General features: G+C 47.0%; 2 protein-coding genes across 4 annotated transcripts in view; one reads left to right on the top strand and one right to left on the bottom strand.

Annotated features, from left to right (window-relative positions):
* Positions 1-22768, bottom strand: part of DNAH1 (dynein axonemal heavy chain 1) — a 157207-nt gene that overhangs the window by 27139 nt on the left and 107300 nt on the right. For all 3 annotated transcript variants that reach the window (XM_019475610.2, XM_059715419.1, XM_059715420.1), the window contains 9 exons: positions 11583-11774; positions 9998-10165; positions 3884-4075; positions 3224-3355; positions 2578-2703; positions 2165-2284; positions 1433-1582; positions 950-1110; positions 28-253 (listed from right to left, as the gene is read on the bottom strand). In XM_019475610.2, the coding sequence (XP_019331155.1) occupies positions 28-253; positions 950-1110; positions 1433-1582; positions 2165-2284; positions 2578-2703; positions 3224-3355; positions 3884-4075; positions 9998-10165; positions 11583-11774 (1467 nt within the window). The remainder of the gene's footprint in view (positions 1-27; positions 254-949; positions 1111-1432; positions 1583-2164; positions 2285-2577; positions 2704-3223; positions 3356-3883; positions 4076-9997; positions 10166-11582; positions 11775-22768) is intronic.
* On the top strand, positions 12771-21918 carry LOC102566251 (uncharacterized). The gene is made up of 5 exons (XM_019475612.2): positions 12771-13840; positions 14285-15552; positions 15741-16183; positions 20282-20498; positions 21303-21918. The coding sequence occupies exons 2-5, from the start codon at positions 14302-14304 to the stop codon at positions 21516-21518; spliced, it is 2127 nt and encodes a 708-aa protein (XP_019331157.1). The 5' UTR covers positions 12771-13840; positions 14285-14301; the 3' UTR covers positions 21519-21918.

A 22768-nucleotide genomic window follows, 5' to 3' on the forward strand; every position in this document is an offset into this window, starting at 1 on the left:
GGATGGGGGAAGTGACAAGTCACTGACCTGGATTTCCCCAGCTTTTAGCTTGGAAGCCTCCAGCACTTTGATGAGCTCCAAGTCATCAACAGGGTTTCCCTCAGAGGAGCTCAGCCGGTACAGGATTTGATCCTCTATCCCCTTTAGCTCTTGTCTCATTTTGGCATTGCTAATGATCAGCTGGTTCTTGGCTTCTTCTAAGTCAGGCCGCTCCTCAGCTACCACTTGTCCCAGCAGCTGGTCTTCCAAGCCACTGTAAGTAAAACCTTCAGCTGTCATAGCTGGGATGTTGGATCAGTGGGATCCAAGCTATGGAGTTTCTGAGCAGGTAGGGAGATCACACCCATTGGACTTGGGAAAATACAGGAAGATGCCACACTTAATGTAAAATCCAACATGGCTGCAAATAGGGAAGGACTAATGATCTTATAAGACTAGAGGAATGAAAAGGAAGAGAGGCAGGGGGAAGAGGTCTGAACACAGAGCAGCAAGGAGTACTCTCAGGACAGAACTGCTGCAGAATGAGAGAGTCAGGGAGCATGTGAAGTATAGCAGAATATAATGATACTACACAACCTTAAATTGACACCTTTTTTCTGGAGCCACATGATACAATTCTCTGTGGTAGTGCCATGCCCTTATCACTGAGTCTGAATACTCACTGCTTTCCTGTTTGCTACAGCAATGCAATAGAGAGGAGAAACTGAGGCACAGAAGGACTAATTTGCCCAAGCTCAGATAGGGAGTCTGTTTAGACAAGGGATCTGAAGTCAGGGATCCGAAGTGTCCTGACCCCATGAAAACACCCTTGCTTCCTACATGCTGGCTTTGATTTCTAAAGCTAAGGAAAAGAACTCTTCTTCCCCCTCTTCATCCCCTAGAACAGAGGGCAAGAGACCAAATGTCATAACAGTTAAATAGCTACAGGCACAAGTGGGTGACCGGTTACCTGGGAGAGAGGGTGAAGTTAATCAGTGTGAGTTTGGTGGATATCTCTGGTGTATAGTGGGGATTGGGCAGGTTGGTGGTGATGTACATCTTGAAGTCATCATGGTATGGAATAACTGCGTCACCCAACTTCAGCACTGTGCTGCCTTGCTGTTTATAAGTCTGCACAAGAGAGGAACAAGTATGACACAAGCAGAGACTCTTTCAATAAGGATGTGAGTTGGGAGAACCCACCTAAGATGCAGCCTCACTGTTCCTCTGCCATCATTGCCAGGGCAGGAGGGCAGCTAGCTAGACAGTTCCAGTCACCTTGGAGGTCTGGGGACCCAGCTGCCATTATTTCACCTGAGCATCCCAAATGCCATGAATCCAAACTCCCAATCTAAACATGCAAGTTCCTCATAAAGGAAGGAAAAGTGACACCTCCAGTCTACCCTAGTTCCTGGCTTGCCAGGACTTCCCTAACCAACAGAAGGGAAGGAACCTGTTTCAGCAAGACTGGTTCAAGAGCCGGATCCAGCTCCTCCCCTACGTTCTCCAGCAGGAATGGCTTCCCGAAGCGAATGGAGTTCTCTAGGCTGCGCAGGAAGTCTCGATCACTCAGCTTGGCCACCTCCAGGCTATTCTCCTTTTCCTTGGGGAAAACAAGGCGAGTGGGAGTCCAGCATGTGTGTATGACCAAAGCGGGAAAGCAAAACTTTGTGTACACACTGTAACCTTTGCTAATGCACCACTAAAACTGCAAATAGATGTAAAAGGAATTAAAAGAGACGTTTCTGTGTTACATCATTTGTGTGGCACTAACTGAACATAATATATGCAACTCAGCAAATGCCTAGGACATGCCTCATGGCCAAAGTAACATAAGAATGTTTTGCTCACATCTGTAGCTGCAACCCTCACACTTCATTTTGCAAGGGCCTAATCCTTCCCCCTTTCAGTGCTAAGGGCCCTGCTACTTGGGGCTGCTAGGAATGGAGAACTGAACTGACAGTGCTGCCATGTTCCATCCCACTGATTAGCTCACAAAAGGAGCAGCAAGTACTGAAGGCCTTTCCCTCTGCATAGACATCAACTGAAGAAGGAAGAAAATGGGGGGAGTGGAAAGAACTGTTCTGCATCTCCCGACACTGAACGTAGATCGGAGTAGCCTCTTTTGTATCAAACAACTTGGCTCCCCAATGGTCAAAAATAGAATTTTGGTAAGAATCCTTACCAAATTCTTGATCCACTTGTTGGCTTGTCCTTGGGGGTCTATGAAATGAGTCCAGCGCTGTGAAAACTGTGTTATTACTCCATTCTCCACAGACAGGGTGTCATTGGGCAAACCAGCAATCTGAGTGCAGATGAAAAAGCATCATGGCAGGTATCTAACAGCAGCAGCATAACTCATCTCTAGCTGTCCCTACTAGTGCCAGGGATGTTCCTGTGCTTTTAGAAGCTGTACAGATGGTCCTTTTTGGGATTTCTTCCATGGTCCCTCCTGAACTACCTAAGCTATTTCAAGCTCCTCTTAGCCTCCTGGCCTCATCTTCAGCCTTGTCTTCAGGTTTCAATGACTAGAAGCTGGGAATGGGCTGACATTACCTAATCCCTCAGCCTGCATTACTGCATTTGCCTACCACATACCTGCCAGGATCGGATTTTTACAGGGTCTCCAAGAGTTCCTATAAGGTTGGGTTCCTTGGTGTGTGGAACACCATGTTCCTCCATTTTCTGTATCCAGTCCTCATACAGTGCTGTGCGGTATTGTCCCTGTCAGGAAGAGATTAACTGTTATCTGCAAATTATACATGGCCGTGTGTTGCTTTAAAATTAAGATCCTTTTCCTGTTTATAGTTAAATCAGGTTCCATAACTTACCATCACCTCTTAATGTAGCAAAGGGAGGTGGTCTAAGGTGAAACCTGGAGCTCATTTGTCAGGTTGCACTCCTGCTCCTTCACAGGTTTCCAAAGAAGCCAGGCTTTCAGCATGACAAACACAGAGTGCAGGCTTTTAGGAGCCTGGGAGGCAGTTGGAATACTGCCAAAACTGGTTGTTAGTGATGAGCTTGGCAGTTCTTGGATGCTAGACTAAACTGTGCAGTAGCACAGTGCAGCCCCATTAGCTTCACTATAACCGTTTCACCATCACTAAGAGCCAGACTTGGCTCAGTTATGTTTTCTGCTTGGGATATTTGATAAAGAAAAGGCTGGGTTATAGGCCCTTAGGCTAAGAGAGATGTAAAGCTGACCTTGGCTCCTTCAGGGAAGGAGTTTCTGTTATCTGCTTACTGTGAAAGGACCCAGGTATGCCACGAAGCCAGCCGAAACCAGCACATCTCCTGCAACGTTGTTGATCATATAATCCAGGTTCTGGACTGTGTCCTGCCAGCGCACCCTCTCATCTGCTAGCCCGTTAATTAACTGAAAAGGCCAGACACAACATGTTATCATCCAACTTTCTCCTAGTACAACCTTGTTCCGCTGAACAACACACCTCTAAGGAGTGCTTTACTGGAACAGTGGTCAGGACCTTGCTACATGCCCCCCTCAGTGCCAGAGCTCCTGGAACAACTTTAAATTGTGTCCAGCTGCCCTGGCAGTATTATTAGAGCACAATGATGCTCCAGTTCTGTCCCTAGCCTACCTCTGAGGCACACACAAGGCAGTGGCTGGAAAAGGAGGTGATCAAAGGCTGCCTAGCCAAAACAATCCCCATTTTTTAAACTCATTTCCTGACCCCTTTGTGTACCAAGTGGGGCCAGGAGCTGTCTCAATGGCTCTGTTCTGTTGTTTATTGTGAGTGTGGGGGAAATGCTAAAGGAAGCAGTACATAGAAGCAAGACTTTTACCAACAGGCCTTTGTGCCAAAGCACCAGGTTGTCAGATTATCTGAAAAGAATACGCTACAAGCTGACAGAGTTAGAACTAGGACAGGGCTCCCTCACTGACCTTGTCAGCCCGGCTCAGTCTCTGCTCACACTGCTCACACTTCATCTCCAGCTCCTCTTTCTTAGCAATGTAGCTCCTATATTTGGCCTGCATCATGGCAATGCCATCCTCTACGTCTCTCAGACGCTCTTTGGCTTCATCGAGGATCTTCTGAGTAACCTGGAGGTCCTCTTCTGCCTCCCGCAAGGCTTGCTGTGAAAAACACATAGGATTTTCAAATGTTAGCACCAAACAGGAGGGCTGAGGCCTGAAGCATACTCAGGTGGGCCTCCTTATTCCAAAGGCTGAAGTTGTCAGCTCTCCATCCAAACATCATTAAAAGGTCTAAAAACACTAGCTGAAAATTTTCTAACTTCATTGGTATTGCATGCAACAAAAGACAACTACTGTAGGGGCTGAAATACTTCGTAATCTAGTACAGAAAGGCAAAACAAAAACTGACGGCTGGAAAGTGAAGCCAGGCAAATGCAAATGAGGAGAGTGAAAAACCAGCGGAACAAGCTACCAAGGAAAAGAGTGGACTGGATGCCAGTCTGGAAGATATAATGTTGTCAAACACACGGAGTGAGACCCATTGCAGGTATAAAAGTGCAATTTAATGGTCTATACTTTGGGTGCTCAAACCCTGGCCCATAGGCCAGGTTCAGCCCCCAGTGCCATGTCATCCAGACCACAGGATGTGGGGATTTGGGGTGAGTCCCATGGGCTATGGCCCTGCAAGCTATATTAGGTATGCAGGGCTGCATGGGGCACAACCCCTGTGTGCAGGGACAAGGAGGGGCCAGATTGCCTTCTATGACAAGATGACTGGTTCTATGGATGCAGGAAGAGCAGTGGACATGATATACTTTGCCTAATGATATGGTCTCCCATAAAATTCTTGCAAGCAAGCCAAGGAAGTACAGGTTGAATTAATGCACTGTAAAGTGGATAGAAAACCGGCTGGATCATTGGGCTCAAAAGGTAGTAGTCAATGGCTTTATGTCTAGTTGGCAGCCAGTATCAAGTGGAGTGCCCCAGGGCTCAGTCCTGGGGCTGGTTTTGTTCAATGTCTTCATCAATGACCTGGAAGATGGGATGGAGTACAAACCTCAGCAAGTTTGCATATGACACCAACCTGAGGAGAGTAGTAGACATGTTGGAGGGTAGGGTTAGGATTCAGAGAGACCTTGACAAATTGGAGGACTGGACCAAAAGAAATATCATGAGGTTCAACAAGGACAAGTGCAAAGTCCTGCACTTAGGATGAAACAATCCATGCACAGATACAGGCTGGGGACCTACTGACTACGCAGCAGAAAAGGACCTGGGGGTTACAGTAGACAATAAGATTAATATGACTCAACAGTGTGCCCTTGTTGCAAAGAAGGCTAACAGCATACTGGGCTGCATTAGTAGGAACACTGCCAGCAGATCAAGGAAAGTCGTTATTCCCCTCTATTCAGCACTGGTGAGACCACATCTGGAGTATTGTGTCCAGTTTTGGGCCCCCCACTACAGAAAGGATGTAGACAAATTGGAGAGTCCAGCTGAGGGCTATGAAAAATGGTTCGGGGACTACAGCACCTGACTTAAGAGAAGAGGCTGAGGAAACTGGACTTATTTAGTTTGGAGAAGAGAAGACTGAGGGGGGGATTTAATAGAAGCCTTCAACTACCTAAAGGGTGGTTCCAAAGAGGAAGGAGCTAGACTGTTTTTAGTGGTGGCAGATGGCAGAACAAAGAGCAATGGTCTCAAGCTACAGCAACGGAAGTTTAAGTTAGCTATTAGGAAAAATTCTGTCGTGAGGAGGGCAATAAGCACTGGAACAGGTTACCTAGACAGGTTGTGGAGTTTCTATCCTTGGACGTTTTTAAGACCCAGCTAGACAAAGCCTTGGCTGGGATGATCTAGTTTAGGATGGTTCTAACTTGAGCAGCGGGTTAGATTAGATGGCCTCCTGAGGTCCCTTCCAATCCTAATTTTTTATGCTTCTATAATCCTGGTACATGCGGGTGTCATAGTATCCCCAGAGCCCAATCCTGGCATGCAAGGGCAGTGTGGGGCCCTATCTGGCCTTCACACTGGCCCCATGCCATTCACCTGTCTTGTAGGGACAAAACTGAGCATCACTGTTCTATAATATAGAGGGGGTCAGACTAGATGAATGAATCGTTCCTTCGATCCTTAAACTCTATGACAGTATTTGACCTCTATGTTGTCACCACAGGCCTGGGCTCACCCAATGCTTAGGTTTGGGTTTGTTTTAAGGGCAAGTGGTTGCCTATCCTACTGAGAATTTAGGGGTGGCAACAACCCCCAAATTTGAAAAACGAAACATGTCATTCATCAGAAATGGTTGTTCTTTAAAAATAATAATAAAAAAATGTCAATGTTACAGAACTTTCTTTATTCCACTTCAACTGATTCTACTCGCTGCAACTGCTGCAAGTAGTTTAACTAGAGAGATTTAGTGTCAGCTTGAAATAGTGTTCAAGCCTGGAAAAAACATATCAACTATCCTGCAAAATGTCCAAAAAAGGCAGATCAATATAAACAGCATGTGGATAGACTTAGAAATAAGTCTGAAGTCAGACTGTCCAATTCATAAAAAAGTAGTATCAAATTCTTTGACAGAACACGAAAAAACTGATTTGGTAAAGCTTTTGATTTGATCAGGCTGCATGGACTAGAAAACAATCTCCAACAAGGTACATCAGACAAGCTCTATATTGCTCAAACTGTTGATATTTGTGGAGTTCCTTGGGAAATATGACCTTGTGATGAAAGATAATCTCTGATGAATTGCATCAAAGGAAATTCATGACAATTATCTGGGTGGATGTATTCAAAACAAAATTATTCAACTCCTTTGGAATAACAACAGGAAAGAGATTATTTCTATTTTGAAAGCTGAAAGTATTATTCTATTATACTTGACTGCACCCAAGACAAACTAGATGAAATGATTGTTAGATTTGTTTCTGCAGAAGAAAGCAACAAAGGCGAGAGGAGGGAAATGTTGTGATCAAAGAACATTTTGTTGGAGTTTTGAATAGGACCAATTCTTCTGGCACTGCAAGACAGCAGCTCTCTTTGAACAGTTATAAGAAATGGGAATTTCACTCAGTGATTTGAGAAGTCAAAGTAATAACAAGGGAGGAAAAGGGAAGGTGAAGGCTGGAATTCAGAAGAAAACTGGGGAATCTGACCAGAAGAGTAGCTTTTGTCCCTTGCAAACACACATTCTTTGACTCTTGTACTGAATGATACTGTAAATTATTGCACTTGAAACTGTGGTATTGTTTGATGCAGTTCACAGTATTTTTCCATTTTTGCAGTCTCACTGCAAGAGAGAGGTAATGTGCCAACACACAACCAGCCTGTTTCCAAAACCCTCAAGTGAAATGTGATGGGATCTACTTCCGTTGGCACCAAATTTCAGAAGTCTATGTCACTTTAGTTTTACATATCAATGCTTCAAAACTTAAGGGATTTGAAGGAATAAAAACTCAAAGCAATGCTAAATTGCTGACTCATGAAATCTGTAACCACACATTGTGCAGTGTGTTGTTCTGTCATGATACAGATTATAAAGTCAACATTGCATGCATATCAGCCTCTGGCTTTACTATTCATTCCATCCAGGAAGAGCACACACCAACTGCAGATGCTTCCTCAGCCAAATGAAGGGTACTGTACCCGAAAGCTTGCAAAGAAGAACATTTCCAACTATTTAAGTTGGTCTAATAAAAGGTATCATATTTACCCAAAGAACCTTGTCTGCTACACTGCAAATAAAACACTCCAAGTGGATATTGAACAAACTGTGCATCAGCTAAAAGCCTCAAAGGATTCCCTTATAAACTGTCCTTGTGTTAAGGGACACACACATGTCCTTATTAACAAGGAGGAACTTGAAGTGAGTTTCCGCACAGGAAAGAGAACTTAGAACAGAAATCAAAGACAGAATGTTTGATTATAAGTCCAGGGATGAATTGATAACTAATCCAGAGAAGAGCTATAAAATAAAAAAATGTCTATTATACTTAGAAGTTTAGCATTTTTACAGTTACACCATCACTAAGAAAGATATTTTGCAACCTGAGGAGAACCATAAGCTGTCTGTTGTTACTTCTTTTTTTTATGATGACTCAAATACACCCTGCAAGGAATTATAACATCATTGTACTGTTTTATGCAAAGCATTAAAAGATGGGCAACATGGTGAAGAGAGATCTTCTGACACACATGTACTGAATCTCTGCAATGAAATTCAACCCCCTGCCCAGAGACTGGATCCTGGAATAGGCTCAAAAGCTAGGTTAAAATTTCTGTGCAAAAATAAACTTTGGCCTTCCCTTCCAAACGTATCTACCACCCTCAGGATTCTGCCTATGTTTCTTATGAGAGAAGAATGCATTTTTTCAAGGTGCTTTTGCATTGTACAATGACTTCGTCTTGGTTGATGGGTCCTGTTTCAATTTCAGTTGAAAAACATCCATTAGCTCACATATATTAAAGCTAGAAAAATGAAGTTCAAAGATGCTAGCTGCTAGGCCCAAGGCTTTGTGAAAAAAAGGCTTTGAAGGACTGGCTGTGTGTTTCATTTTCACATTCTTCACTTAGTTCCATGCTTGCATTGCAAATTATCAAGTGATGAATCTAATTCTCTTAGCAATTTACTGGGGTGTTAGGTAGCTAATGGAGAAGGGAAGCAAAAAGTACTTCTGCCTGCCCTAAAAATTAAGCTGTAGCTGGTACAGATATATATTACTTGGGTGCTTAAATGTTCAGAGCCTAACTTTATATTTAGGCACCTAAAGAAAAGGCCTGATATTCAAAAATGTTGAGCACCTGGAGCTCTAACTAAAGAAAGGGCATGGGGGCACTCAGCATATTTCAGGTCTAGATCTAGTTTGATTAATTCATTTGCTTCTAGGACCCTGCTGTCAGTGGCAATCACAGACTCAAAGAATTAATCACAAAGTTGACTCATTTATATGGTTTACCCTTTTCTCCTTAAAATCATGACTCCACAGAAGGAAAAAAAACCCAAAAGTGGATAAGGATGAGGTGAGATGAATCCTTTGGGTAACTCTAACTAGGAAATGAAGTGCCTGAAGAACATCACACTTTCCAAGTGAAATAAGGTACTTGAAAATAGATAACATTTCATATGGAGTACAGTAATAACTAACAAGTCCCTTTCCACAGAATTTTCCATGTTTAGACATCAGCTAATTGCTCCTCTCAGAACACCTCTGGGTAGGTCAGTGTTACCTCCACTTCACGTATGGAGAAACTGAAGCAAAGGTATTTAAGTGTCCAAGCCTGACTGCCATCTCAGCTGAAACCCCAAGCTCTTGCTTGCGTCTAAAGTAACCTATGCTACATTTTACCTTCAATTAGTAAATGCCAACAACAGAGCCCAGTTTAGTTACCTTACCAGCATTACTCCTTAACCACTCCCAGGAGCATGAGAGCAAGAAGTGACTTCAAAAGAACGCATGGCTATTTCTGCCCATTCATAAAACACTCAACCACAAGAAGTAATAGTCTAATTTGAATGCTTACTGAAACCCTGGGACAAAAAACAACAGCATTCTAATATTATAAAAGCTTTAGTCTGTCTGTCTGTAACACTTTATTCGGACTGACAGAGACACATGGCAGAACAATGCCATGACAGTGGGGACTAAGGGGCCAGAGCAGGGTGGGGGAGCCAGGTCAGCAGAGCTAACATGCCCCCCCCCCAGCCCTGCACCTTAGAGGCAGAGGGGGACAACAGGGACTGGAGCACTGCCATGACGGGGGGCAGGGGGCAAAGCCAGTGGCGCTGGCCTCTCTCCCCCTGCCCAGCCGCTTCTTGGAGGCAGCAGGGACGCGGGGTGCTGGTTGTGCAGCGCTGGCCTCACCCTACCCCACATGGAGGAGCACCGCCATAACAGTGAGGACTGGGGTTGGAGCTGGGAAAACTTGTTCTCTTCTTTTCTAAACAGTTTCTGGTCTTCCCCTTGTGCCTGGTAATTCTCAGTACATACCTCCCTTAATGGGCTGTAAGTTCCCACTCCCTCACTGGTGCACTAGTCACCAAGCATCTCAGTGTGTCATAAGCAGCGCTATAGCTCTTACCCGCTTTGGTTCCACTGCCTTGGCCACAAAATGGTATTTGTGCATGGCACGCACCCACTGGCAGATGGATGTGCAAGCTTTGGACACTTTGGCTATAGCTGCTGGTTGAAATTCCTCGCTGTCAATATATGGCTGGATGGCTTTAATCACAGCATCTGCAATGTTGTCCTGGAAGAAGTGATCAAAATCAAGGTCAAAAGACTAGTACAATTGGAAAGACTAGTTTCCATAGCCAAGAGCATACAAGTGAGTGCCACAGCTAGCTTCATGTACAGCTTCATGTCCAGCCTTTAGCTAACCAGGTCAAATGAGGATACTCTTCAGAACAAGTTCAGAGCAAAAGTTTTAACTCACACCTCTGAAGATGCCTCAGTCACTCTGCCTTGGAAGAAGTAATGGGGAGGAAACAAGAGATGAAGAATGCAAGGCTGAGACAATGAAGGGTTCAGCTCTGAGATGGTACAAATTCCTGTGGGGATGGAGAGAGCAAAGGGGTGAGAGCACTAGAGATGGTGGGACAGAAGGAGATTGCTGAATGACAGAGGATGTGCTGTAGGCTCAGCAGTGGGATAGTGCAAGACCCTGCAATTCTGTTGGGAGAGATGACAACAGAGGCTGTTGAACTGAAACGTGAACTCTGTGTCTGTTTGCCTTCCCTCAGAATGGCTTTGTGGGTGCAGAAATAAAATTTTAGAGTTAAGTGGGGTTTTACTGAACAGGAAAATCTGATTAAAGTAATTGTATCTCTCTGCTCTTGTGTTTATACTAGCCCTGGCAACAAGGCCTATAAAGGCTATGCTTGCTACCAAATGTCAGCAAATTCAAAGAGGACTAAGCATTTCCCCTAACTTCAGATATGTTATCATTGACTTCCTTCAACCTCTAAACCCCCTTCCCTGCCAGACCCAGTAAATGATCAAGGCATCCTCTCCTAGTGAATAGGCTTCTGTCACTGCTGCTGACTGGACCAGCTCACACAAGACCCATCTGTAGTGAACAGATAGCCACACTCCTGCTAAGCCCCCAAAAAAGCTATAAGATTTCACCTACAACAGTTATGGTGGAAGGAATACAAGGCTGTTTGAGTCTGGCTTTTTCATGCATGTAGCCCTGCTTCTACAGTGCCAAGGATCTGGGCTGGCCAGACACATTTCCATGTTGCTGGTATTTAACAGTAATATGAAATAAATTACTGCAGTGCAGAGAAAGCAGGGCTTCTAGCTCACCTGCTAGTGCATGAACACTTGCTAAAACTGTGCAGTCAAGCTTGCTCCAGCCCTGCGTTTGATCTCTAGCAATTTATCGTTGCCCAAAGCAATCAAACTCACCTCAACAATTTAAGAACCAACAATGCCCATATACCTTGATACTGTCTTTGCTCTCTTTACAGTGTGAAGCCAAGTTGAAGTTTAGCTCCAAATATTAGTATCAGAAACACTATCATCATAGGATCACTATTATCATCCATATATGACATCACTGCCACTTACATTTCATTTTTCCCTCCTGGAGCACACAAAAGAGGCCAGATCTCTGGGCTTCACACTGATGCACCATCATCCTCTTTACTTCTGCCACTGCTTACCTTGTCATATTTGAAGAGGCTTTCCAGGAATTTCCCCGGGTCCTGAAGAAGGCCTTTGCCTGGCTCCCAGTAGTCATCAACCTTGGAGCCTGGCTTATCACCTGCCACTTTCTTGGGCTTGATTCCTTTCATAATACAGACGGCTTCAATCACCATCTTTACACCAACAGGAGGACGCTGCATTGCTCGAACCTTAAAAATATACAAGTGAATGTAAGAGGCAGAATAATCACCTTGGCCTTATCCCTGCTCTCCACACAGCATACTGGCAACTATGGCAGGCCAAAGGACAGTGTTGATGCAATACAGAGGCTGAACTAACTGAACAGAAGTTCTCAACTAGGGTGCTATGATGTAGATACTGCCACCCCTGCCACTGCAGCCAAGTAAAACTGCCCCACATGCATGGCTACTGCTTTAGGGGTCTCTGATCAGCTTAAGGCAGGGAAGCTCAACTCTCAGCCTGTAGGCCAGATCCAGCCCCTGGCTTGTGGGGCTTCTCATGGGCCCCTGGAGAGCCCTATGGGCTGCAGCCTCATGCACTAGATTGGGCAAGCAAAGCAGCTGTGGGACCTAACTCTGGCATGCAGGGGCTGGATGGTGGTGGTGCAGAGCCCCAGGGCCCAATCACAGCATGAAGGGGCCAGGTTGGGGTGGTGCAGGGCCCTAGAGCCTGAATGGACAGGGGTGGTACGAGGCCCCAGAGCCTATCCCAGCGCACAGGGCCAGGTGAAAGTAGTATAGAGCCCTGGGGCCCAATTCCTGTGAACAGGGGCAGCGCAGGGCCCAATTCAGCCCATGGACTGGCCTTGCCACCATACATGTGACCTGTAGAGCCAAAACCACGAGCAGCGCTGGCCTAAAGCAGTTAGGAGCTGTCTCGTGCTGTATAGCCTTTCCCAATCCAGCCCCTCCCATGCTCCTCCTAGAAACGGATGTATGCAGGGCAGTTACACCTGCAGGCCTCTGTTTCGAGGAGGAGCTGGACCCAGAACTGCTACACAGCATCCTGCCTGCCTTAGGCTGATCTAAAGCCTAATGTAGCAGGGGCATGGGCATGTGCCAGAGTCTTTCCTGGGTTGGCTGTGCAGCAGGTGGGGGATAGTTTTACCCTGGGGGAAGCAACACCCAGTTGAGAAGCATTTAAGTAACCTGAGGCAGCACCAACAGTGGTTCTCAACCAGGGATGCCACCACATTCAAAAAGGTAGAGAATGGATGCTGTGACTCTAAAATGGTTGAGAGCCACTGCACTAGAGACTCAGGACCTTACATCTGCCTTTGTGCAGATAACCATAAAGCAGGGTCTCTGCTTATGGGGCAGATCATCTGCTCATGCATGCTGAGGAATGTACTTTGCAGAGGTGGTGATGGTAAGAGAAACAGTATGGAGGGAATAATTCTCCCCACCTGTGTGGAACACCAGTTTGTCAAGCCCAGCTAGTTGGGCTTAGCACAGAAAGGTGTTAATCCTATATTGCTACAATATTGTCAGAACATATACAAACAGGAATTTCTTATCACACCCTTCCAACCACAGAAGCTGAGTAAATTACCCTAAGCCACAACGTCAGTCAGTGGCAGAACTGGGAACCAAACCTAGGGAAATGCCAAGTCCTGTGTTCTGAGTGCCAGAGGCTACACCCCTCATGATATCCTTTAGCTTTGGATTTCGTAATTCCCTACAGTCAGACGTGGTATCTGTTTGACAGGATTTCTCTGTTTCACTGAAATCACCTATGGTTATTCCTTAAACTATGAAAATTTACTGCTTGTGCTCATCTGTATTTAATGTAAAAGAAGATTTGATACCACATATGTGCTTAGGCACTGTGCAAAATAACAATGAGATCACTAATAAAGTGATGATATATGGGAATTAGCACCAACTATGCACAGTTAGCACCAAGTTCTTCTATGGAGTCTGATGTGTGTATATTTTCTACCCCTATGTAACTAGAACTCACTTGGGTTCAGGCTACATTGTCTGTCACAACGCAGTTTGGATTCCCTGCTTTATGCATTTTTCGAGGCTGAGATCACAAGCAATTGATCACAGCAACCTGACACCTGCTGGGAAAATGGCTCACCTGAGCTGCCAGGTGTGGACTCTGATTACGGGGGCAGGAGGAGATTGTGCCCTCCCCTGGCTGCAGGTAGAGAGCAGAATTACTGATGATGAGTAAGGATCTACTTAACTGAGCACTTGAGTGCTGTGCTCACTGTTGCTGGCTGTTAGAGACAGTATAGGTGGCTCTGGTAAGTAATTCCAGGAACTTGGCTTGATGCTTAAAGAGAGGTGTCTTTCTAGCTTCTTTAGGGCTGAAGATGCCCTGGTAAAGAAAGGCTTAGGTGGTAGCTATGTGATTTGCCCTAAATGGAAAATCCCTAGATCCCACAGGGACAGAACAATGTGGCTCAGTCTTTATACCTGAGGCAATGGGTGCTATGGGAGAGGTGGGGTTTTCTCACTGATCTCCTACATCTTTGGGGGGTCAGGTGTGCCAGATAGGTCTCTTCTGAATCCTAGCATTTAGTCTTTCAGTACTGGAAAAGATGTGGACTGAGTCCCTGAGCTGCAGTTTGCGTTTGTTGTTCAAGATAGATCTGGTACTCTCTGGTTGCTAGGTGGAAATTTGGGACTGTTGTACCTCTACTTGGGGAATAGACTGGAAAGACAAACCACGTATCTGTCTCTTCCAGCATTCACAACTCTCACCATGTTCAACCGGAGACGCTCCAGATGTTTCCTACTGGATACAGTCAACAGAGGAGCAGAGTTTGTGGAGACCTTGAAGACTATCTACCCCAAAGCAGACATCCTCCATGAGAAGGACTTTGACTGGCTCTTTGACTGCCCCAAGACAGAGATGTTCATTGAGTGGTTCTGCAACGCAGTGGGTGAAGAGAATGTACTGAGCCCCACAGAAGTGGCAGCCTATCAGAAGCTGGTCAGCTCAGGGAAGCCTATTTTGGAAGGCAAAGCCCTAGACCAGGTGCTGCAGACCTGCCACCAATCTCCACAGCTGATAGGCATGATGCCAGAGGAGGAGGGCCCCTCCCTGGAAGCTCTAAAGCATGAGACCCAAGCATTGCAGAGCTATAATGCTTGCCAGCTCCAACGGCGAAACAAGCTTCAGATCCGTGCAGCTAGCATGAAGCAGGAGCTGTGCCACTTAGCAGAAGAGGAAGAGAAGGCAGTCTGGAAGCTGAGAAAGGCCCAGCTGGATTTGGAACTGGAGAACTCTCAAACCAACATTGCCTTGAACCAGGCCTGCAAGACAGCAAAGCAGCTGGTAGAGTGGCATAGGGAAGCTGGGAAAGGGAGACTGCAGGTGCTGATGTCTGCAGCAGACCTGAGCCACTACATGGAGATAGAAGAACTGGCCACAGGGGCTTTAGAGGGATTCATCCAGAAAGTGCTGCCAGATCTTCATCTAGGAAGTGCAGACATACTGCCAGTGAAGGGACAAGGTACCTCCCAGGAAAAGGTGGACACTGAGGTCAGGGCAAAGTTGGCCCAGGATGTACTGCCAGAAGATGCAGGGAATGTCAGGGATGAGTATATGAAAGATGCCAAAGTGAACCTAGGAGCACTGGAGGGCCAGGGCAGCTGCCAGGAAGACTTAGTCAGGAGACTGTTAATGTCAAGGCTTACCTGGAAAACCCTACTAAAAGAGGAGAGATACTTGAAAGCAGAGGCTGGGGGGGTGGAGGCCCTGGATGTTCAAAATAGCTGCCAGGATGCAGTGGAGATGGTCGCAAAAGCAGACCAAATGATGCTGGAAAAAACGGGGAGCCCTAACACTGTACTCCTGGAAAACCTGGGTAGCCACCAAGAGGAACTGGGACGTCTAAAACTAGTTTATATCTGCAGCCAAAGACAGCTGATCACCATCTCGGCAGAAATGGAAGGCATCTATGCTGGCTTGCAGTGGGCAAGGATCCTGAAGACCAAGAAGGAAAACTGGGTAGGTCTTGCCTTGTCTGTGTGTCATTGTCACAACTCCTGACTCCTATAGTAGCAGCACCAAGCAAGCTATGGGGAAGCTATTAGTGACCTCTGTTTTAGGGTATTGGCCAGGATTTGTCCTCAAAGGTTAAGGCCCATTTTGTTACCTGTAAGCAGATGTCTGCCATTTTGTATTCTCTTTTTCAGCCAGTGAAGGACAAGGAAGAGCTAAGCCTTCACATTGCCACCTGCCAAGAACAGCTGCAAACAATCCACAGTGACATAAATCAGACCCAGGCCAACAAACTCATGCCTCTGCTTCAGGCTGGTAGCCACTTCTTTTGCTTGCCTATCCTGTCTGGAGAGCTTAATGTGGAAGCTGTTCGCCTTGGGTATATTGCTTCAAGGCAAAAGGAGGTTGCGGTGCAGCTAATGGACCAGCACAGTCGCTTGGAGCTGCTAGAGCTCCAACTGATGCTGGAGGAGAGACAGTTGCATAAGGTGGGAATGTTATTGGAGGAGATGGTAGCTACCCTGCAGGAAGACTCGGACAAGCTGCAGGAAAGGCTGGTCTGCTTTGAAGATCCCAGCTTCCAGGTTAACCAGTGTCCACGGATACTGTTAGACTCTGGTGATCTTACCACCTTACGGTAAAGATGGCTCTGCCACTGGGCTGGTGACTGGGAGAGGGGTGGAGTTGAATGGAAATAGTTAAGTCATAAATTAGAGGCTTGAGAAGCTGTCACAAGAAGAAACTAATACAGAGGGAACTTTTGGGTATACGTAATGAAGAAAAGGTAACTCTTCGATTTACCCTCCCATAATACAAGAGTAAAGACCAGATTCTGGGCAGGGTTAAGCTTCTTCCTAGGTAGATCATTTTGCAAGACTGAGAAGTATCTGCCAGGCTAGCATCACTAATACAGGCAACCCCTGCTTAACATGGTTTTAATTAGTGCTATTTCACTATAGCACTCATTTAAAATTGATACCTGATTCCACTGAACACTGTAGTGAAACTGGCTGAGCACTCAGTGAAATCAGCGAGTTTTGGCAGGAAGGCAGGGAGAAGCAGAGGTGCCGGGGCAGTAAGTGTGCAGTGGGCGTGAGCGTGAGGTGGGGGAGAAGCCAGGCATGGCTGGTGAACTCAGACTGGTGAGGTGGGGGAGGGGGGGACGGGTTGCAGCTGGCCGGGCACATAGTGGGGGGGCTACAAACATCCACCCTGCTCCTGTGGGATGCTCCACCGCCCCACCAGCCTGAGTAGTGGAGATGGTGAAGAGTGTGGGACCTGGGGCCTGCACCCAGGGTGGGGCAGCAGGAGTGTGGGGCCTGGGGCCAGGGCCAGCAGGGGCCCAGAGCCAGAGCAGTCCAGCAGGAGTGCCGGTACCCAGGCTGGTACGTGGGGTTGGAGTGGCCGGCAGGTGCGCGGGCAGGTGGGTGGGTGGGGTGAGGCTGTGGTGGTGAGAAGTGGAGAGTGGGGAGGGGATGGGCATCAGTGCAGGGCCTGCGTTGGTGCCTGGGGCCAGGGCCAGCAGGGGCCCAGGAGTGCAGGCCTGGGCTGGCACATGGGAGTGGAGCAGCCAGCGGGTTAGTGGGGAGAGGCGGCAGCGGGGAGAAGCAGCGGTAACCAATTGCCTATATTTACATTCATTCCTATGGGCAAATCGATTTTGCTTAGCATGGTTCCGCTAAACACTTGTTTTTTCTGGAACCAATTAAGAGTGCTAAGCAGGGGTTGCCTGTAGTCTCCTACAGATGCTGTAACTCAGCTGGGTGCATGTTTGGGCCTGAGGAGGAGGATGGACATTCCATGCTCATTTCTCTCCTGAGGCCACAAGGTATAAAAGGGCACATGTTCGTGCAAACAGGAAGCTTTAGGTCAATGGAACTTCTTTATCAACATAAAAGCTGCTTCTCTATTCCATTAACATAATGAAAAAATCATAGAAAACTAGGATTGGATGGGATCTCAGGAGGTCCTTTAGTCCAACTCCCTGCACAAAGCAGGACCGTCCCCAACAAGGTCATCCCAGCCAAAGCTTTGTCTAGCTGGGTCTTAAAAACCTTCAAGGATGAAGGTTCCACAACCTCTCTGTGTAACCTGTTCCAGTGCTTTACTACCTTCCTAATGAGAAAATTCTTCCTAATATCTAACTACACTTCCCTTGCTGCAACTTGAGACCATTGCTCTTTGTTCTGCTGTTTGGCACCACTGAGAACAGTCCAACTCCATCCTCTTTTGAGCCCCCTTTCCATAGTTGAAGGCTGCTATGAAATCCTCTCTGTCTTCTCTTCTCTACACTAAATAAGCCCAGTTCCCTCAGCTTCTCTTTAGAAGTTATGTGCCCCAGCCCCCTAACCGTTTTTACTACCCTATGCTGGACTCTCTCCAATTGTCCACATTAGGGCTGTGCAAAACTTCGGTCGCTGATTTGATTTGGAGGAGATTCGTCCAAATTCAGCAGCTGAATCTCCAAGTCCAAATCCAATCAGGAGACCCTTTAATCTCTTCAAATAGAATTGGAAGCCTCTGAATCTATTCAGAGAGATTCAACGACTTGGCCATAGACCCAGCTTTATTTATAAATATACATAATAAATATATATATATAAGTTGGGTCTATGGCCAAGTCATTGAATATTTATTTATTTATTTATTTATTCCTACGTACCTCAAGGCACCAGGCATGGCTCATGAGCGTTGAGATGAAGCATCCCATGGAAGCAAGGTGGGGGTCCCCCCCACATGCTTGGCGGTAAACCCAGAAGCGGACCAGAAGTATGTCTGGTCCACTTTCAGGTTCGCCGCCAAGCACACGGGGCACCTCCCCACACACCCGTGGGATGCTCCATCTGCCCCACCTTCTCAGTGCTTACGAGCTGTGCCTGGTACCTTGAGGTACATGGGGGGGGGGAAAAAAAACATACAAAGCTGTCTATGGCCAAATTGCTGATTCTCTGAGTCAGAACTGAATCTTCAGATTTGCCTGAATCAAATCAGGACAGCGATCCAAATCAGCGAATCTAATCACTGTCCCTCAAATTGGGCTGAATCCAAATCGAATACAGCCCACTTCACATACCTCTGGTCCACATCCTTTCTTTAGTAGAGGGCCCAAAACTGGACACAGTACTCCAGATGTGGCCTCAACTGTGCTGAATAGAGGGGAATAATCACTAGGCCTGTGTGAAGCAGAAAGTATTTGCTTTGGATTCGGCGATTTGGAGGGACAGTGATTCGATTCGGTGATTCAAATCGCTGTCCTGATTTGATTTGGCTTAATCTGAGTGTATTCGGTGCCAAATCTTATTTGGCCATAGACTACAGAGGCAGGCAGTCCTGGCAGAAGCAGCTGGGGAAGCAGCTAGATGAGCCCCGGCTTGAGCCAGCAGACCCGGGAGAAACTGCGGCTCATCTGGCTGCTCCCCGGACAAGGCAGGCAGTGCTGGCAACGCTGGGAGAAGCCACAGGGCCTGGAGGAAATGATCGGGGAGCTGGGGACTCGAACTGGGAGCGGGCGGAAGCCGCTGTTCACTCCCCCAGCTCCCCAATCATTCCCTGCAGACCCTGTGGCTTCTCCCAGGGCTGCCAGCACTGCCTGCTTCGCCCCAGCGGTGGGGGCAGCCGGAGGAGCAGCTGGATGAGCTCCAGCTTGAGCCAGCAGCCCTAGGAGAAGCCATGGGAGCTGAGGGAAATGTTTGGGGAGCTGGGGGAGTGAACAGGGGCTTCCCTCCAGCTCCCGGTTTGATTCCCCCAGCTCCCCAATCATTCCCCCTCAACCCCCATGGCTTCTCTTGGGGCTGCCAGCACTGCCTGCCTTACCCTGGGGGGGGCAGCCAGACAAGCTGTGGCTTATCTTGGGGCTGCTGGCTCAAGCCGGGGCTCGTTCAGCTGTTCCCTCAGCTGCTCCCACCGGCTCTGCCTAGTGCCTGTCTGTACAGCCTATGGCCGAATCTCTCTCTGAACCGATTCAGAGGCTTCCGATTTGATTCGGAGAGATTAATGGGTCTCCCAATTTGATTTGGATGCCGAATTGGGCCAAATCAGCTACTGAAGTTTTGCACAGCCCTTGACCTGCTGGCAACACTCCTACCAATGCAGCCCAGTATGTCGTTAGCTGCCTTTGCAACAAGGGTGGTATACTGCTGGCTCATATTTAGCTTTATTGTCCTCTTTACCACCACCACCCCCCCCCATGTCCTTTTCTGCAGAGCTGCTGCCCAGCCAATCAGCCCCTAGCCTGTACCAGTGCATGGGACTGTTCTATCCTAAGTGCAGGACTTTGCACTTGTACTTTTTGAACTGCATGAGATTTCTTTTGGCCCAATCCACCAATGACTGACAATTATGGGACTTCTTAAGCCTTCCAATGAAACACCAGTTTCTGGCCACTGTCACTGATGTGATATTGGACTTGGAGAGTCCATTTCAGTCTGACAGCTCTTAAACATGGGTAATTTGCCTTGATGGCCATACCTTCTGCAACCCTCAGTATGACATGGCACACCCCCTTCCACAGACAGAGGAATGTGTAGGCAGCTCACCTGGAGCTGTAGTCCCCTCTGTGGAAATTCAGGCAGACAGTACTGCATCTGTTCATGTTCCCAACTCAACTATTACAACCAGTCTCACTTCAAGTGAAAGCTTACATTCTGAAAAACCAAAGGCCATGGTAATGTGGTGGCACCAACTCAGACCAGTGGCAGCTGCCCTCCCTGTTCTCATTGGCTTTCCCCTCTTTCAGGCTCTGGGAGATGCTGGAGAAGTATGGTCATGAAAGGCGACTTTTCCTCACCTATGAGACACTGGCAGGCCGGGGCTCACGCCTGTGTCAGGAAGCAAGGATGCTAGAAGTACAGCTGGCAGTGCCGCCATCCAAGCTACCCACACTAGAATATGAGAACACAGTGCTATATGGGATGATGTACAGTGATTTCAACCAACTACAGCTTAACTCCCAGGTGAGCAGAGACCTTGACTCTTCCCATGTCTCTCTCTCCCCTGTAGGTAGGTCTATGGTCTTGACAGGCAATCAAATGTGAAGAATCTTTCTACTGATGCTGTTTTACTTTTCTTGTAGAATTCTCATTGGGCACTAGAGGTTCCCAATAGGATGGTAATAGAATGATAGAAAATTAGGGTTGGAAGGGATCTCAGGAGATCATGTAGTCCAACCCCCTGCTCAAAGCAGGACCATCCCCAACAAGATCATCCCAGCTAAAGCTTTGTCTAGCTGGGTTTTGAAAACCTCCAAGGACAGAGTTTTCACCACCCCTCTGGGTAACCTGTTCCAGTGTTTTACTACCTTTCTAGTGAAAGAACTCTTCTTGTTATCTAACTTTAAACTTCCCTTGCTGTAACTTGAGACTGTTGCTCCTTGTTGTCATCTGCCACCACTGAGAACAGCCTAGCTCCATCCTCCTTTGAACCCCCCTTCAGGTAGTTAAAGGCTGCTATTAAATCCCCTCTCGGTCTTCTTCTCTAAAATAAATATGAGGAAAGACCGAGGGAACTGGGCTTAAGTCATGTCCCTCGGCCCACTCACCATTTCTGTTGCCCTCTGCCGGAGTCCCTCCAATTTCTTCACATTCTTCTGTAGTGGGGTGCCCAAAACTGAACACAGTACTCCAGATGTGATGGATTATCACATCTGGATTCTAATTCTCCACCTGATGGATTATCCCAGGAAGCACAGATTTGGGCAGGGAACATTCTTTTCCCTTCTCTTTCTACAGTTTTGCAGCATGTTTCCCATCTTCCTGCAGGAGCTATCTGAACTTAAGGAGCAGCTCAGTACCTCAGAGGCCAAACTCTATCAGATGCTGATGGACCTCCTGAATGACCTGAGGGCCAAGCGCAAGTCCCTGAGGACCCATTTCCAACAGACAGAGCGTGACCTCTATGTGCACTTCTTCAGCAATGCTAACCACCTGCAGGAGGTGGTGCAAGAGCTAGAGAAGCAAGCTCTGTCCTTCTCCTAAGGATATGTAATAGGGCAGGTCAAGGTGGCTTTCATTGTTTGCCCATCATGTGGCCTTTTGTTTCCAAGGGAAGGAAACACTGGTGATTCCAGGTGCCATGGTGGGCTATAGTGGTTTTGTTTTGATCCTGTAATTGGGAGGCCTTGCAGAGAAATGCCACATCCCCCATTACAGGGTGAAGGGAGTGCACTCTGTGGTAAAAGGAAGGGGATTATACTTGTATTTCTCTGCCCCAGGCCAGCAAGAGGTGTTTTGTTTTGTTTTTTTTGGGGGGGGAACAGGGACTCGTTTGGGGATAGCATGGGTGGGGCTCTGATGGAGGGGTAAAATTAAAGACATGGTATTTTTCTATTTGGAATGTTCACCCATGATTACAGAGTTGACGTGTGTGTTCACCCTTCCTGCTTGCATTTGTCCGTCTTGTGTTGCGTGACCCTTTCTACTCTAAACCCAGTGCTGCAAAGGGAAGATGAAGCGGAGCGCTTGAAGCAGTGGAAGTGGCATATTATCTCTTTGGTCTGTTGGACACCAGCCAAGGTTGTCTTCTCTGGGACGCCTTCCCATAACTTTTCCATGCTGAAAATGGTGGTTTAGCTCATAGCTATCTTAGCTACAGACAAGCTGGCATGGTACAACTAAGCGCTGGTGAAATCAAGAACATCCTCTCTCTTCCTTGGTCTTCAGTTCACAGTTGACCCATTGAAGTCAGTTAAACTACACTTTTTTTCACTTCCTCCCTTGTCTACATAGGGGTCTAGTGTTAAGCAGAGCAGCCAAAGTGTCAAGCCTACAGTTCAACTGAAATAGTGTTATGTCTTCTCTGGGGAGAGATGGTTTATCTCAAAGAACACTGACCTGCCACTGATCCTCAAACCCTGTTCTGATGGGACAATTACACCATCTCGTTCAGAGCAGGTGGCTGAAAGTCGGTTACAGTTACACTCCAAGCTCTAGTGACAACTCTGATCTACCTTCATGGACCATTAGAGACATATGCTGACTAGAAGGTAAGATGACTGTGATCAAAGATCTCCTTCCTAGATTTATACTTAACTAGTCTAGTAAATGGCACAATACCAATCCCCTGCTGTCCCTGATGATCTAAGGCAACCTATTGCTGTGTGACAGCAGTTTATTCCTTGTCTTGAGTGTAGGGTCAAGCTGCTGCCAGTCTAGTGGTGACTGGAATGTGGATGCCTGGCTAGTTCCTAAGGTCTCTAAATATATCATGTCACTTTACACACATCATC

Source organism: Alligator mississippiensis, chromosome 12 (assembly GCF_030867095.1).
Source record: "Alligator mississippiensis isolate rAllMis1 chromosome 12, rAllMis1, whole genome shotgun sequence".
Lineage (NCBI taxonomy): Eukaryota > Metazoa > Chordata > Crocodylia > Alligatoridae > Alligator > Alligator mississippiensis.

Bases quoted from the DNA above. Each gene is read 5' to 3' on its own strand.
- LOC102566251 (XM_019475612.2), top strand. From the start codon at position 14,302: ATGTTCAACCGGAGACGCTCCAGATGTTTCCTACTGGATACAGTCAAC. The intron at 15,553-15,740 runs GTAGGTCTTGCC...TCTCTTTTTCAG, and splicing joins AGACCAAGAAGGAAAACTGG to CCAGTGAAGGACAAGGAAGA. The intron at 20,499-21,302 runs GTGAGCAGAGAC...ATCTTCCTGCAG, and splicing joins AACTACAGCTTAACTCCCAG to GAGCTATCTGAACTTAAGGA.